Source organism: Bos grunniens, chromosome 14 (assembly GCF_055505025.1).
Source record: "Bos grunniens cultivar Pamir isolate PY7600 chromosome 14, Bosgru_T2T1.0, whole genome shotgun sequence".
NCBI lineage: Eukaryota > Metazoa > Chordata > Mammalia > Artiodactyla > Bovidae > Bos > Bos grunniens.
The window spans coordinates 52917277-52933666 of record NC_141178.1 but is presented as its reverse complement, the minus strand read 5'-3'; the positions used below and the strand labels follow the sequence as shown (position 1 = coordinate 52933666).

Below are 16390 nucleotides of genomic sequence, written 5' to 3'. Positions count from 1 at the left end.
ATATGTGTACTTCCCAAAGAGATATGTGCACTTCCATGTTCATTAAAGCATTATTCATAATAGCCCAAGACACAGAAGCAACCCGAATGTTCATCAATGGGCAAACAGATAAAGAAAATGGGGTTTATACATACAATGGATTGTTATTCAGCCTTAAGAAGGAAGCCCTGCCATTTGTGACTACATGAATGAACCTCAGGGAAATGATGTTAAGTCATATAAGCCAAACACAAAAGGATAAATACCATGTCATATCGCTTATATGAGGAATTACAAATAGTCAAACTTGTAGAAGAAGAGGCTAGAATTTGGGTTAACAGGGGTTAGAGGGAGGAGAAAACAGACAGGTATTAGTCAAAAGGTACAAAGTTTCAGTTGCTGCTGCTGCTAAGTCACTTCAGTCGTGTCTGACTCTGTGCGACCCCATAGACAGCAGCCACTAGGCTCCTCTGTGCCTGGGATTCTCCAGGCAAGAACCAGGATAAATAAGTCCTAGAGACCTATTGTACGCCATAGTGCCTCTAATTAATATTGTGGTGGTGGTGGCGTTCAGTCGCTAAGTCGTGTCCAACTCTTTGTGACCCCATGGACTGCAGCACCCAGGCCCCTTTGTCCTCCACCACCTCCCAGAGTTTGCTCAAATTCATGTCCATTGTGTTGGTGATGCTATCTCACCATTTCATCCTCTGCTCTGCTGCTCCCTTCTCCTTTTGCCCTCAATCTTTCCCAGCATCAGAGTCTTTTCCAATGAGTTGGCTCTTTGCATCAGGTGGCCAAAATATTGGAGTTTCAGCTTTAGCAGCAGTACTTTCAGTGAATATTCAGGGTTGATTTCTGTTGAGATTGACTGGTTTGATCTCCCTGCAGTCCAAGGGACTCTCAATAGTCTTCTCCAGCACCACAATTCAAAAGTTATTAATTCTTCAGTACTCAGCCTTCTTTAGAGTACAACTCTTACATCCGTACATGACTACTGGAAAAATAGCTTTGACTTATGGACCTGTGTCAGCAAAGTGATGTCTCTGTTTTTTAATATGCTAAGTTGTCATGTATACTTAAAAATTTGCTAAGAGGGTAGATGTAGATACTATGTTAAGTGTTCTTAATAATAATAAAGAAAGTAGGTGGGAGAAAACTTTTGTAGATGATGGATTATGTTTATGACACATGCTGTTGCGATGGTTTCATTGATGTATATGCTGTGCTGTGCTTAGTTGCTGAATCGTGTCCAACTCTTTGTGACCTCATGGACTGCAGCCCACCAGGCTCCTCTGACCATGGGGATTCCCCAGGCAAGAATACTGGAGTGGGTAGCCTATCACTTCTCTGGGGGATCTTCCCAACCCAGGAAGCCCTCATTGATGTATAATTATCTCCAAATTCATCAAATCGTAAACATTAAACATACATAGCTTTGTGTATGTCAAAAAAAGGAGAGAGAGAGAGACAGGGTCCTGCATGATCTGTCCTGTTCTCCACTGTCTCTGACAAAGGATGTGGACGCACAGTGGACCTCAATTCCTCTGCTAAGCCATTAAGTGAGGCGGTGCAAAGCCAGTAAACAGAAAAAGGAAAAAGAGATGTTTCCTCACACTGGCCAACAAATGTGACTTTCATACAATCTAATGTAAGAAGGAGACAGTAGACTAGCACTGCCTGTTTTTTTTTTCAATCTTAATATATTCTTTTAAAAGTCCAAGTGTACATATTCATATCTTAGTTAAATTTTTATTAGAAATGCTTAAAAGTCATATTAGATCTTAATACTTTCATTCTTAGTCAAGGGTAAGGGCATATGCCAGAACCGTATTACAAGAAAACGTCAAAAGAACATGGAAAAAAAAATGCTAAATTAAAAAAAAATGAAGTCAGCACTATGGCTTTGAAACCTAACTGCACTGTATTCTAGCTGTGTGACTTTGGGAACAGTATTTCAATGAGACTTACTTTTGTACCCCTATAAAAATGAGGAAAGTTATTCTGAGGGAGGACTCTATTAATTCACTCTACCAATGGCTATAAAGTCCTTGCCTCAGTGTCTCTTAGGCACACAAGAAGTGCTCAGAAGGGTTGGCCGCCATTATTACAAGTCAAACGAATTCTGTAGGAGTGTGTACTCAAAACACAAAAATAGACTGGAAAGTCAGTAATATCGGAATAGCTGAACATCTCCACCAGGTGACTGTCCATTATCCAAAGATGTTAATCCCTTCACTTCCTGCCCCCAAAGTACAGCCCTGCCAAAATGCTGGGTCACAACTAGACATGACCAAACAACAACTTTCTGGAATAAAGTGGTCTGGGGACCAGACTTCTAAAGAGCAGCTGATACAAAGCAGAGCTTTCACCAGGGCAATGCTGATTTTCAAACAGAAAATCTGGTCTCTTTAATATTTACAAGTAATCAGCCCACCATTATTAGCGATCAGGGTACTAAAGACCAAAATGTGTGTGAATCTACGTGATTAACCCAAATCAGGCTCTGCTCTTTCACAAACAAGCTCTGATTTGTTCAACAAAGCACTCTATTCACCAACAGAGGGGAGAGGAACCACAAGCACAGTTATACAATTCCAGTGCCTAGACCTGGAAGTTAACAATACATATTTTTAAATTCTGAATTTTCAGAAGCAGGAAATTTTAGGAATTGACTGCACTCTAGTTGCTATGTTTTCAATTAGGTTTACACTAAAGAATAATCAAATAATCCAGTGGACTTCCCTGCTGGTCCAATGGTAAAGAATCCACCTGCCAATGCTAGAGACATGGCTTCAATTCTTGATCCAGGAAGATCCCACAAGCTGAGGAGCACCTAAGCCCATGCACCATTATTACTGAGCCTGTGATCTAGAGCCCATGCTCCATAAGAGAGGCTACCGCAATGAGAAGCCCGTGCACCACAATGAGGAGTAGTCCCTACTCGCTGCAACTAGAGAAAACCTGTACAAAGCAATAAAGACCCAGAACAACCAAAAATAAATAAATACAATTTAAAAAATTATCATTGCACTAATATATGTTCTCCATTTATAAATACTCATGCTAGGTAAGCACTCGCTTATGAAATCTTTTTATTAAAGTTGCAGAAAAATCGATACATATTGACATCATTTTTGTATGTAGTTTGTATGTTTTGATATCAATACCTATGACTCTAAAATAGTTATATTGAAATAAATAACAATTACTGCACCAAACCCATTTCCTCATCCTTTATTATAATAAGTATTGACCGAGGACCTATTCAGTGTCAGATATTGCGCTTCGTGCAAAAACTAAAGTCAACTTTCAAAGTTTCTTCTTCATTATTATCAATTATTTAGGATACAGTTACGAAGAGAAATGACAATAGACTTAAATCCTGTTATGATTGTACTTTTAATAAAATTTCCATTAATTTTTGTATTAAGCAATTACAGACTTAATGAATCCTCTCCACTTTGCTACAGACCAAAAAAAAAAAAAAAAAGATCCAATCCCAAATACTTCATTGTTGAAAAAAAAATGCCAAAGCCATAAAAATGAGCACTTGGGCCATAAAAATGCATGATATAATAGATGTCACCTTCTCTTATTCGGCAAAGCAGCTTTCTATAATTTTGTCCTTTGCCTTTCACAGAACAGTAACCTGAAGTTGTTTCAATGGGGTTTTACTTTGGATAAAGTACAAAAATATTCTTTTCCAAGAAGCCGTTAATCTTTCCTCTGCAGCCGATGGCGCTCAATTTGGGGGAAACCAGGGACATACAGCATCCTGCCACCCAGGTCCCTTCAACTCCCCCAGATTCTCCCTTTGCTTTCTCCTCCAGGCCACGGGTAGCGGCAAACAGGGATGAACCTCAGTGCTCCCAGTTGGCATCACACTTTCAAAAAATATATTCCTTTCTTTAACCTATCAGTGGGCTCCCCTGGTGGCTCAGTGATAAAGAATCTGCCTGCCAAAGCAGGAGACCCTGATTTGATCCCTGGATCAGGAAGATCCCCTGAAGGAGGAAATGGCAACTTACTCCAGTATTCTTGCCTGGAGAATCCCATGGACAGAGAAGCCTAGCAGGCTACAGTCGATGGGGTCACAAAGAGAGCTGGATATGACTTAGCGACTAAACAGCAACAACAACCTATCAGCATACATTTTAAAAAGTCACTGGTTCAACAACAGGATTAAAAAAATTCAACTTTAATTCATAACTTCAGCTTTTTCTTCCTTTTTCTGGAAACCATTTTTCCCGAGCCTTTATTTTAACAAACATTGTAAACTTTTATGTTAAAGAAAAATGTATACATTTACACATTGTGAGATTTTTAAAGAGAATTTAAGACATGTACAAACTTATTTTTTAATTTAAAACTGGGTTTCCGTTGGCACTGGTGTAGGTGAGGGGTTTTTAGTCCCTTGCTCCTGGCTTTGAAGGCTGGGAGTAGTTGGTCCAGAAACTCTGGAAACTTCAAGAGAGATCTACTGAGTGTGTTTTGGTTTTTGTTTATTCTCTGCTTTTGGTGACTGGTGTGCCTAACCATGTCTGCAGGAGTGCTGTGGAGCCCTCCCGCCTGCATCCGCCCTCCCGCCTGCATCCGCCCTCCCTGGCATCAAGGATCAGAAGGCCAGGCCAGCCCATCACCAACACTCTGGGCTTCAGGCCTTTCTGCTGAGCGGTTTCAATACAGAAAGTGCATTTCGATTAAAAATAGATATATATTTAAAAGATGCATGGAGTTACACAGATACACAATAAACCTTACTTATGAATTGATGGATAAGGAAGAGAAACATCAATGAATAGCTCATGGTAATCTCCAATTGTTATGTATTAGCAAAGACTGAGTACTTTTTTTATTGTTTTTTTTTTTTTTTAAGACGTGTTTATTTTTGGTTGCACTGGGTCTTCGTTGCTGGGAGAGACCTTTCTCTAGCTGTGGTGCTTGAGAGCTTTTCTCTAGTTGTGTCAAGTGGGGGCTACTCTCTAGTTGCGATGTGCAGATTTCTCATTGTGGTGGCTTCTCTTGTTGGGGAGCATGGGTTCTAGGAACACGGGCTTCAACAGCTGCAGGGCACGGGCTTAGTTGCTCGGAGGCATGTGGGGTCTTCCCAGACCAGTGGTGGAACCCGTGTCTCCTGGATTGGTAGGAGGACTCTTAACCACTAGATCATCAAAGAAGCCTGATAGAGAGTATTTTTAAATGTTTATCTTCTATCCTGCTCCTTACGGGCAACCAGAAAAGTGACCCCAGTTCCAGTCTTTTCTGCCCTCTGAACTTCCTTGCAAGAAGCTGCTATGTTAGCTTTTTAGGGCCACTATAACAAATTAGCATGAACCTGTGGCTTGCATGTGAGCGAGCTAAGTCATTTCAGTCATGTCTGACTCTTTGCAACCCCATTGCTGTAACCCACCAGGCTCCTCTGTCCATGGGATTCTCCAGGCAAGAATACTGGAGTGGGTTGCCATGCCCTGCCCCAGGGGATCTTCCCAACCTAGGGATCGAACCCATGTCACTTGCTGCATTGGCAGGAGGGTTCTTTACCACTACTACCACCTGGGGCCAGTTGTCCAAAGTGGCTTTCCCCAGGTGTTAGCAGGGTGAGGCTCCATTCTGGAGCCTCTAGAAAGGGCTCTATTTCCTTGCTTATCCAGCTTTAAGAGGTGTCTGCATTCTTTGGCCTTTGTACTCCTTAATCCATCTCCAGAGCAGCAATAGTCAAGTGACTTCCCCTCCTGCCTCACTCTCCCCATTTTAATTTGTGATTGCATTAGGCCCACCAAATAGTTTGGGATCACCACCCGTTTTAAGGTTAGCTGATTAGCAACCTTCATTCAACTCTGCCAAGGAGAAGGCAATGGCACTCCACTCCAGTACTCTTGCCTGGAAAATCCCATGGACAGAGGAGCCTGGTAGGCTGCAGTCCATGGGGTCGGCTAAGAGTCAGACACGACTGAGCGACTTCCCTTTCACTTTTCACTTTCATGCATTGGAGAAGGAAATGGCAACCCATTCCAGTATTCTTGCCTGGAGAATCCCAGGGACGGGGGTGCCTGGTGGGCTGCCGTCTATGGGGTTGCACAGAGTCGGACACAACTGAAGTGACTTAGCAGCAGCAGCAGCAGCAGCAAGGGACTTAGTCATAGGTTCTAGAGATTAAGGTGGGAACAATTTGGGGATTAAGCAGGTATTAGTCTGTCTACCACAGCTATAATGAACCTGGAATCAAAAACCCAGTTCTACCCAGGTAGCCCTGCAAACTGGTTCATTTCTCATTGTGCTCATCTCTTCTGAAAAAATAGCTTCACAGCTATCTCATGAACGGTAGGGAAGGTTAAATTAGACAATATGTGCAAAACCAGCTAAGCACAGAGCCTGGTTTGTTCATTTCCATCTTCCCTTACCTTCCTCTCAAAAGTCAGCATCCTAGCGGGGTGGAGAAGGATTTTGGACCCAGGTCCATTATGGCTTCACAGGTTTGTTCCTTGCCTTACACTGCACTTCTTCTACAAGAAAAGTCCCACTAGTAGGGAACACTGAGCTATGGATGATTTTACATACATAATTTTATCCCTCATGACTAAGATAAGCACTTCAAGATTTCACTCTGATAATGATAAGAGATTTATGCTGATCTGGCATAAAGTCTGAATATTCAAAGGCAGCAGTCGTCAACCTTTTTGTCACCAGGGAACCACTTCTACGGAAGACAGTTTTCCCACAGATCAGGGAGGGGCATGGTTTTGGATGATTCATTACAAGTCCATGACATTTATGGTGTGCTTTATTTCTAGTATTATTACATCAGCTCCACCTCAGATCATCAGGCAGTAGATCCCAGAGGTTCAGAACCCCTGTTTAAAGGGATAGCCAGGATTTGTCAGCAAATTTTAATTCCAGTGTTGAGCAATCCTCAGTGTGGATCCTGTCAGCAGTTTGGAACTTCCCAAGAACCAGACAATAGTCTCTTTGAATGACACACAAATAAACAGCAAAGTACTGCATTTTCCAAAACTCAGCTGTTCCTCTAATTACACAGTAGGAACACTATCTTCAGGACCCTTTTTAAAAAGATACAAAATAAGATAGTGATGCAGCCTGAAAGGTCACAAAAGGTAAGAGCAATCCAAGCTCCTTGGCTTAGTAAGGGTAAGTGTAGCAACCTCTAACTGATCAGTCAATTAATTAGTCAAGGGTCATAGATGTGCCTGGAGAGCGTCTTATCACCTCCTATGTAAAAGTCATACAAATCCACCTGCTGAATCAGCATCCTCTCAAGTACATAATGACTTTGCTTTCAGGTGCCCACATCCTTCTCCCACATTCTGTCATGAGAAAAGGAGAAGGAACAAGAAAACCATCCCCTAATGATGACAACCTAGTTCCTCTCATTCTCTTGGCAGTGGTAACAGTGTGAGGGATCCGGAGCATCAGTGTCTCATCGGGGAGTAATTAAGTAATTAGAAAGAGGAAATAATTGATTTGTGTGCTACAGAGATGTCAACAAACCCACATTTCAAAACAACTCATTATCTACATAACCTTGACATCTTCTAACTTAAAAATAATCAGATTGTTTACATTGACTAAAATTTATCTTAAAATATTTAAATAGGATTTCTTACCAATAAGAGCATTGGGGGTGGGATGGGGGGGCGGGATATGTGTGTTACGGGAGAAGAATGAAAAAGGGAAGGAAACTCATTCTACTTTTTTCCTCCTAAAGAGCAACGAGGAGAAAAGTGTTTCTGGGAAATACCAAGGAAACCTGATGTTGCAAGCGAACTGTCTTCCAAGTGACTTCACACTTTACAAAACGTGCACTTCACTTCTCATATCTACCTGTGTGGTGGCTGTCACTTCCACTTTCTATTAAGGAAGATGATTCAGTGGTCATTGGACTATGGATCCTTTGAACATCCTGTTGAGGAGGGGAACTCGCTATGACATCGTCCAGAGAATGTCATTCAGTGAGGTGTCCTCTCCTGAGGATTTTTCTCAGCCAGCATGTGTTCAGTTGTGTTCTCAGAATCTAGCGTTCTCCCCTAGACCCTCCAAAAGGTCTCACCCTGCTGACTCCTTGATATCAGCCCAGTAGGACTCTGACCTCTAGGACTAAGAGAGAGTCCCTCTGTGTTGTTTAACATCACTACATCTGGAAGTGATGTGCCGCTGTAAAAACACAGAAGTGGCTTTGGAATTGGGCAATGGGCAGAAGCTAAGAAGAATTTTGAGGAGGATGATAGGAAAAACATAGATTGGACTTTGCTGGTGGTTCAGTGGTTAAGACTCCAAGTCTCCACTGCAGGGTGGCATGGGTTCCAGCCCTGCTAGGGGAACTAAGATCCCACATGCTCAGTGGTGCAGCCAAAATAAGTGAATAAATAAATAAATAAAGTAGTTTTAAAATGAAGTATCAATAATTTGTTCCTCTAAAAAAAATTGATCGCCTTGAATAGATGGCAAGGAGAAATATGAATATCAACAATTCCACTAGTGAGAACTCAGAAAGAATATATATTGATACAATTATCTTAGAGAACACTTACTTTGTCCCAAATAAACTGTAAGTAGAAATACAAACATCAAGGGCACTGCTGCTAGGGCTCAGGTGAAATGAGGAACCTGTTACTGGAAATGGGAGAAAATGGATCTTAATCATATAGCTACACAAAGTTTAGTCACAGCATGTCTTGCAGTTATGTGGAAAGTAGATTTCGTAAACAGTGAATTTGGCTATTTAGCTGGGGAGATTTTTAAGCAAAGTGTTGAAAGGACAGACTGGTCTCTTCTTGCTGCTTATATGAAAGTGTGAGAGGAAAGATACAGATTAAGGGAAAACTGTTAAGCATTGTACAAAGGACACAGGAATTAATTTGGGGAAAATTCTCAGCCTAATCCAGATTGCAAGAGACCCTAAAACTAGAAGATTCACTGACAGGAAAGAGTGCTCCGAAGGGAAAGTCAAGGATGTGGCTGGACAATTTTTGCTAGTGCCTGGGAAGAATCAGGGCTTCCCTGCATGCAGGAGATGTGGGTTCCATCCCTGGGTCAGGAAGATCCCCTGGAGAAGGGCTCAGTAACTCACTCCAGTATTTTTGCCTGGAGAATCCCATGGACAGAGAAGCCTGGTGGGCTACAGTCCGTAGGGTCACAGATAATCAAACACAACTGAAGCGACTTAGCACGAACATAGGGGAAGAGTCAAAGGTTGACATGTTCAGTCATACACGTTCATTCATATATAATTAGTCAGTCATCGAAAATGTTAGGAACGTGACTCATGTTTGCCCTCAGGCATCTCAGAAGAAGCCAGGAATATAAACGGGGTTACCCAGAGAATATCTGTGGAAAAGCCTCTTGTCTGATGGAGTAAATCGCTACGACATACATGGGAGACCCACAAGGTTCTTGGGAATTTTTGTCCTAGCACAGATCATACCCAGAGGCCCACACCTGATTTAGATGATTGAAATAATGAAACTTGGGACTTCTAAGCTGATGAAATTTAGATGAGATTTTGAGCTTTGATTTGATGCTGTAATTGGTAGAGAATTTTATGGATGTTGTGATAGGGTGGTTATATTTTGCATGTAAAATGGGCATAGATCTCTGGAGGTCAGAGGGAGCACTGTGATAGGAAAAATAGCGTCCCCCAAAGATGTCCATGTGTTAATTCCTAAAACCAAAGATGTCCATGTCTTAATCCTTAATCCCTAACCTCAGTATGTTATCTAACATGGCAAAAAGGACTTTGCCCATGTAACTGAATTAAGGACTTTCAGATGGGAAGATTATCCTGGGTGGTTCAATATAGTCACAAAGGTTCTCAGAAGAAAGGAGTGTCAGAATAGGAAAAAAGAGATTTGAGTTCTGGTGGCCTATAGAAGCTAGAAGAAGGAAGGAGATGGATTCTCTTGTCGATCCACCATAAGGAATACGGCCTACCAACACCTTGACTGGTCAGTAACACCCATTTTCAGACTTCTCATATTCCGAACTGTAAGATTAAAAAATCTGTGTTACACATGTAAAGATCCTGCATGTTGCAACTAAGACCTGGCGTAATCAGATAAATAAATATTTTAAAAATCTGTTACTGCCCTCTCCCCAAGACGTTTTCTATAAACACTTTCCCCTATTGATTATAAAGCTTTTAATATGGTTTTATGTGTCCTCTTCAGGAAACATGATATTTAGTGCCACTTTTATCTCATTTACAACAATTTAACAATTTTATATTTATTTTATATTTTTTGGTAGGACTGATTTTTGTCCTTTTTATAGGGGATGGGGAAGTAGAGAAAGAACAACAGAGATGTGTTTGTTTTCAACTCTGTCTTGCTACACAGACTCTGAATTTATATGATGTTGTCTTCTAAAATACATTGGAAAGTATCCGTATTTAAGTCTGTTATTAGTAGACAGTGATTTTTTTTAAAATGTAGCTAATTATTGGACAAAAACACATATCACATATTATTAATGATGTTCTGGAAATGAACTGGATTTCCTAGCACCACTCAAATCATATCTTCTAAGTTAGAATCCTACCACTACCACTGATCCAGAATGCTGGTTCTTTGAAAAAGAAAAAATGATTAAAAACATTTTAAAATAATTTTTCAAAGTTTTATTTAAATGTATTGCTTATTTTGTATTATGAAAGAAAGGCATATGTATTTTGACAATTTGAAAATATACGCATAAAATAGGAGATAAAAAATCATCCCACAAAAAGAAATCACCTAGATATAAGCAGTGTTAGAAATCTGGGTTTAGGTCCTTGTTAATGATGAAGTAGGACTTCTTAGGTGGCTCAGTGGTAAAGAACCTGCCTGCCAATGCAGGAGATATGAGTTCAATCCCTGGATCAGGAAGATCCACTGAAGAAGGAATGGCAACCCTCTCCAGTATTCTTGTCTGGGAAATTCCATGGACAGAGAGAAGCCAGGTGGGTCACAAAGAGTCAGACACAGCAAGAATGGTGAAGTAGCTTAAAATAACCTAACATTTTCACAGATAATAAAATACAAAACAAACAAACAAAAAAAAATGTTTTAAATGCGCTAAAGAACAAGCAAAATAAGGAAGCCGCTGAAGGGAAGTGACCCCTTAAAGAACAGACTCATAATGAATTAGGTCCAGGGTACACAGCGTTTCCTCTGATACATCTGCAAGAGGGAGAGACAGCTGAAACTCAAGCAAAATGCTACAATATTACTGATCGAGGTGTCAGAGCTTGGGGTTGGAAGTGGGTGTAAATCCAGAAGAGAAACCTAGAAAAATATGCATATAATCACCCCTCAAATTGTTGGCCAAACTCAGAAGTATGGATCTGTGGAGGAGATTTCAAAGAGCCCTTTGGAAGGAATCAGTTGGAAGATTCAAAGAACTGAGCCGAGATTTCAGGTGCTGCCCACTGCTGGGGAGACAAGAGTTTAGGGTTTGAATCCTATTGAAGAAAAGATGCTTAGAAAATACCCTGAGATTTCCATGTGTGTGTTAGTCACTCAGTCATGTCCGACTCTTTGCGACCCCATGGACTGTAGCCCACCAGGCTCCTCTGTCCATTGGATTTCCCTGGCAATCCCATTGGAAGTGGATTTCCCAGTATATGGAGCTTTTCATAGACTTTATAAAAAAATAAAGCTAAGCTTCCCCAAGTTCAAGAGAAATACATCTGCACTCTAAAACAAAATTCAACACTCTTCAAGGGAAGATAAACATTCAGAATCTAGAAAGCTGGGTTTATAAACCAACAGACCGGCCACATCTGATACAGGTGAAGATATAGAGCAACTGGAACTCTTGTATAGTATGTACTGGTGGAAGTGTTACAAACAGTATACTTTGGAAAAGTGGCATTTTCCAAGATAGTTATAAGTCTTTACCCCATGACCCATCGATCTTCTCAAAGGTTTCAGGATTTTAACCCAAGAAATAACTAAATACATGCCCACAGAGTCTTATAAAAGAATGTTTGTACACGCATGCTCAGTCACTTCAGTGGTATCCAACTCTTTTGTGACCCCATGGACTATAGCCTGCCAAGCTCCTCTGTCTGAGATTTCCCAGGCAAGAATACTGGACTGGTTGCCATTTCCTTCTCCAGGAGGTCTTCCCCATCCAAAGATCAAACCTGAGTCTCCTGTTTAGCAGGCAGACTCTTTACCAGTGAGCCGCCTGGAAAGCCCCTTCCCATGCATAGAAAAGAACTAAAATCATTAACTTGAGATGTCTATTTTTTTGTGATTAGCAGTAACCCTTTGATGTACATGGATTTTTTCCCCCCCAGCAAAAACATGGTTCAATGACATCCAGCCAAAGACCACTGCGAACAGTGGTCTGACTCCTCCCTTGCCTTTTCGGAACAGTTCCTTAGAGCTATGTGAAAGGCTGTCTGTTGGGCTATATAGTTTTCAAAAGGTTCCAGATACAATATAACTCATAACTTTAGGTTGTGCACTTCTCTTCAGTTGACAATAGCTATGGCACTTCACTCTTCTGCTGAGCAAAAATGAAGCCATTACTACTCAAACATTTGATTAAGTGATCAAAGAAAGCCACTCCATGACTATTACAAAGTCAAAAATGAGATCAATCCATAATCACATCTAAATATTGACAGAAATCACTGTCTAAATCAATAAAATGACCACATATCCCCCAAACATTACTAATTCTAGTGTCTGTTGCTTTTTCACTAATTACTGATTCAGCCTTAATGCATTCCTTTTGCCTCATCAAGGAGACTTATCAAGGTGTCCAATCACAGACTAGCCTCGACCATCTGAGAGTATCTTACCAACAGAGCAAAACCTTGCTTCCTTGAACTGTCCCCAAAATCACATAACACAACCCAAATCCCATAAATAGGTCCTTTCTAACACTCTTAGCCAGAACGAATGGTGTGTGTTCTTTCTCATAGCGATAAGCAATAATTCAACTCATTCCACTAAAGATGTGTTCCCAGTGGTCTTTGGCTGGATGTCATTGAACCATGTACATGAACATATTCTGTTTTGTAAGTTTGTTCACTTACTGTATCTTGAATGTAGATTTCTATGTCTTCATCATGGCTACATAAGTTTCTATGACTCCAATATGCAATAATTTTTTTAACTAAAACAGTATTTTTTGGAAAACAGTTTTTTTCTAATGCCTCACTGTTATAAGAAGCCCTAATGAGCACTGTGCTAATTAAATCTTTAAGGACCTTCATGATTACTTCACCAGGAGAAATTCCTTTAAATAAAATTACTGGAATTATTGCCTCAAGAGATATGAAACATAATATTACGTTGCACTCTCACCTGAATATAAAACCTTAGGAGCTACTACTGTAGGACAGACAGTGTTTAAATCCACTTCAAACAGGCTAGATGTCCATCAACTCTCAGTTTCACTCATCAATTCTGTGTTGTGCTGTGTGCCGTGCTTAGTCGCTCAGTTGTGTCCGACTCTTTGCAACAATCCCCATGGACTGTAGTCCACCAGCTCCTCTGTCCATGGGGATTCTCCAGGCAAGAATACTGGAGTGAGTTGCCATGCTCTCCTCAACAGGATCTTCCCAACACAGGGATCAAACCCAGGTCTCCCACATCGCAGGAGGATTCTCTGTCTTATCAACTCTGATTGTCCTTTGTCCTCAACAAACTAGACTTCTCATCAGCTTCTGACACAGATAACTCCCTTACCTGTTTAAACATCTTTCTATCTAGTTTCCAGGATACCACATTCACTTGGTTTTCTTCCCATGCCATTGGCCACTCCTTCTCAGTCTTCTTTGGTGATCTTCTGCCTGGCTCTTCAATAAGAAGAATGCCCTGGGACCCCTGCTTCTTCATCATTCTTCCACAAGGTGACCAATCTTACTCATGACTTTATGTTCCATTTTCATATTTCTGACTTTTATAATTAAATATCCTCCCTGGACCTTGCCACCAAGCACCAGAAACAGACTTCTCTACTGATCTAATATGTCCCCAACAAAATCATTGATCTCCCCAACTTCCCCACCTGACCGAGATCCACCCAGATGATCAGACAAAAAACAAGGGAGAGGAAAAAAAGCTACAAAGAACCTAGTGGTATGAAAAAGTGACGCAACAAGAAAATAGATTTCAAAGTGAGTGCTTGTATGTTCCATTCTCCTTCCCCTTTTCAAATCAGATAACCAAGTGACGCACTTCTGGGTTTTGTGGTTGTTAATATGCTGTTCTTTCTCTTCTAATAAAAATAACAGAATAAGTGTATAAAATACACACTACAAGCTCACTGCTGTGCTTAGTCGTTCAGTCGTGTGGGACTCTGCACACTCGTTGTGGGACCCATGTACTGCAGACCACCAGGTTCCTCTGTCCATGGGATTCTCCAGGCAAGAATACTGGAGTGGGTTGCTATGCCCTCCTTCAGGGGACCATTCCCAACCCAGGGATTGAACCCAGGTCTCCCCAAACGCAGGCGTATTCTTTACAGTCTGAGCCGCCAGGGAAGCCCAAGAAACCCAAGTGGGTAGCCTATCCCTTCTCCTGGGGATCTTCCCCAACCAGGAATCGAACCCGAGTCTCCTGCACTGCAGGTAGATTCCTTACCAGCTGAGATACCAGGGAAGCCCCTGCAAGCTCACTGAGTACCCACAAAAATAGGGGTTACTATTTTTTTTTTCCAGATGCCGGCCAGTGGTAAACTGAGACCCAGAGAGGCAGCCAGAGTACTGCTCATACCATACACTGGGATTTTCCTAAAACATTTCACTTTTAACAAAATGAAATGAAACAGAATTCCCCTCCTGGGATACCTCGCAGGCTAGGCCATAAAGCATCAACTCACTGCAGCAAGGCACCAAAACGTGTCTGGAAACATGCGTGACACCTAGTGTGTAATACCGCAAACCCAGGGCTGACTACAAACGAGCCTGGAGCAGCGAATCGAATTCGAATTCGGTGCCCACGCTGTAAAAAGGTCTGCGCGTGCCTGAGAGAAAGGCAGGGGAAGCTTTGTGTTAACACCCGACCCCCAGAGACGCCGGCGTGGCCCCAAGTTGTGAGCCCGCGCGCCGGGATGGTGGAGGGCGGTCTGGGCCCAGGACGCATGCGTGGCCCGGGCTGGCGCGGGGTCGTCGGGGCGCTTACCTGGTGCGCCGCGCATTCAGGCACAAGACCAGCAGCAGCAGGGCCGCGGCGAGGGCCAGGCCCGGGTAGCCGAGCGACCGCGTCAGCCACGGCTCCGGCCAGAAGCCGCCCATGCCCGCGCTCATGTCTTCCGCTGTCCCGACTGCGCGCAGATCAGGGTAGCCGGGGTCTCTTTCCGAGCGGCGCGGCTCCGCGACTCTGCAAGGGCCCAGGAGGCTGACCAGGCCGTGGCGCCGCCTGGATGTCACCGAGGGCCGAGTCTCAAAGTTCCCGGACTCCCTTCCCCCGGCACCCTCCCCCCCCCCCCCCCCCACGCGCACCGCCCCCTTGGCCACCGCTTCCCGCTTGGCGCTTCTGGAACGCGGCGCGGCTCCCCCCACCCCACCCCCACTCCCACCCCTCTGTCCCCGCCCGGGGGTAGGAAGGAAAAAGGGCTCGAGACGAGGGGGAAGGGGCTAGGATTTCCCCGGCTGGAGCCGCTAATGGCCGGAGAGAAGGGGATTTCAGTTCTGAGCTGGAAGTGAGTCGGTTGCGTCCTGCATCCCTTAGCCCGCGCCCCCGGCCGGAGGGACCGCACTAGCCCTCGAGGAGATTTGGGACTGTGCCCGCTGTGCTTGGGCCCCCGCGACCACATAGAAATCCCACGCCTCCCCGCCCTGTCCATTCGGCGGGGTGCCTGCGGGCTGCGCTGCCCTCCGCCCGCCTGGTCCACGCCGCGCTCCTCGGCTCCCTCCCGCGCTTGCTGGGCACCCAGGCCAGTCCCAGGGGCCCGAAAGCCAGGGACCCGGATGGGACCCTCCAGAAGCCCTGATGGGGCAGGCCTGCCAGAAGACAGAAGACACGTGAAACGAGCTGTTAAAAAACGACGCTAAGGTACTAACTACAGCAGAAGTGGTATAAGCTCCCACAAGTTGTCCTTAGGATAAGGGAGAAACTTTTGAAAAGATCTTTTCCTTAGTAATGATCATTCGCATTGCTTGACACATGTGTATTTACCCTCCACACCAAACTTGGAGCAGTACTTTTTGTGTGTTAGAGAACATCCAGGGCTTCCCAGGTGGCTTAGTGGTAAAGAATCTGCCTGACCATGCAGGAGCCTCAGGAGACTTGGGTTCTATCCCTGTGTCCGAAAGATCCCCTGGAGTAGGAAATGGCAACCCACTCCAGTATTCTTGCCTGGCGAATCCCATGGGCAGAGGAACCTGGTGGGCTATAGGCCATGGGGTCGCAAAGACTCTCACGTGACTGAGCAGGTGTGCAAGAGAAAATATAATGAG

General features: G+C 43.3%; 1 protein-coding gene across 4 annotated transcripts in view; it reads right to left on the bottom strand.

Moving 5' to 3' along the window:
• Positions 1-15374, bottom strand: part of CYP7B1 (cytochrome P450 family 7 subfamily B member 1) — a 174304-nt gene extending 158930 nt beyond the window's left edge. For all 4 annotated transcript variants that reach the window (XM_086336812.1, XM_086336813.1, XM_086336809.1 and 1 more), the window contains exon 1: positions 15114-15374. Coding sequence is in view for 2 of the 4 variants with exons in the window: in XM_086336809.1 (XP_086192935.1) it covers positions 15114-15238 (125 nt within the window). In the remaining 2 variants the exon portion in view is untranslated. The remainder of the gene's footprint in view (positions 1-15113) is intronic.
• Positions 15375-16390: the final 1016 nt, after the last annotated feature.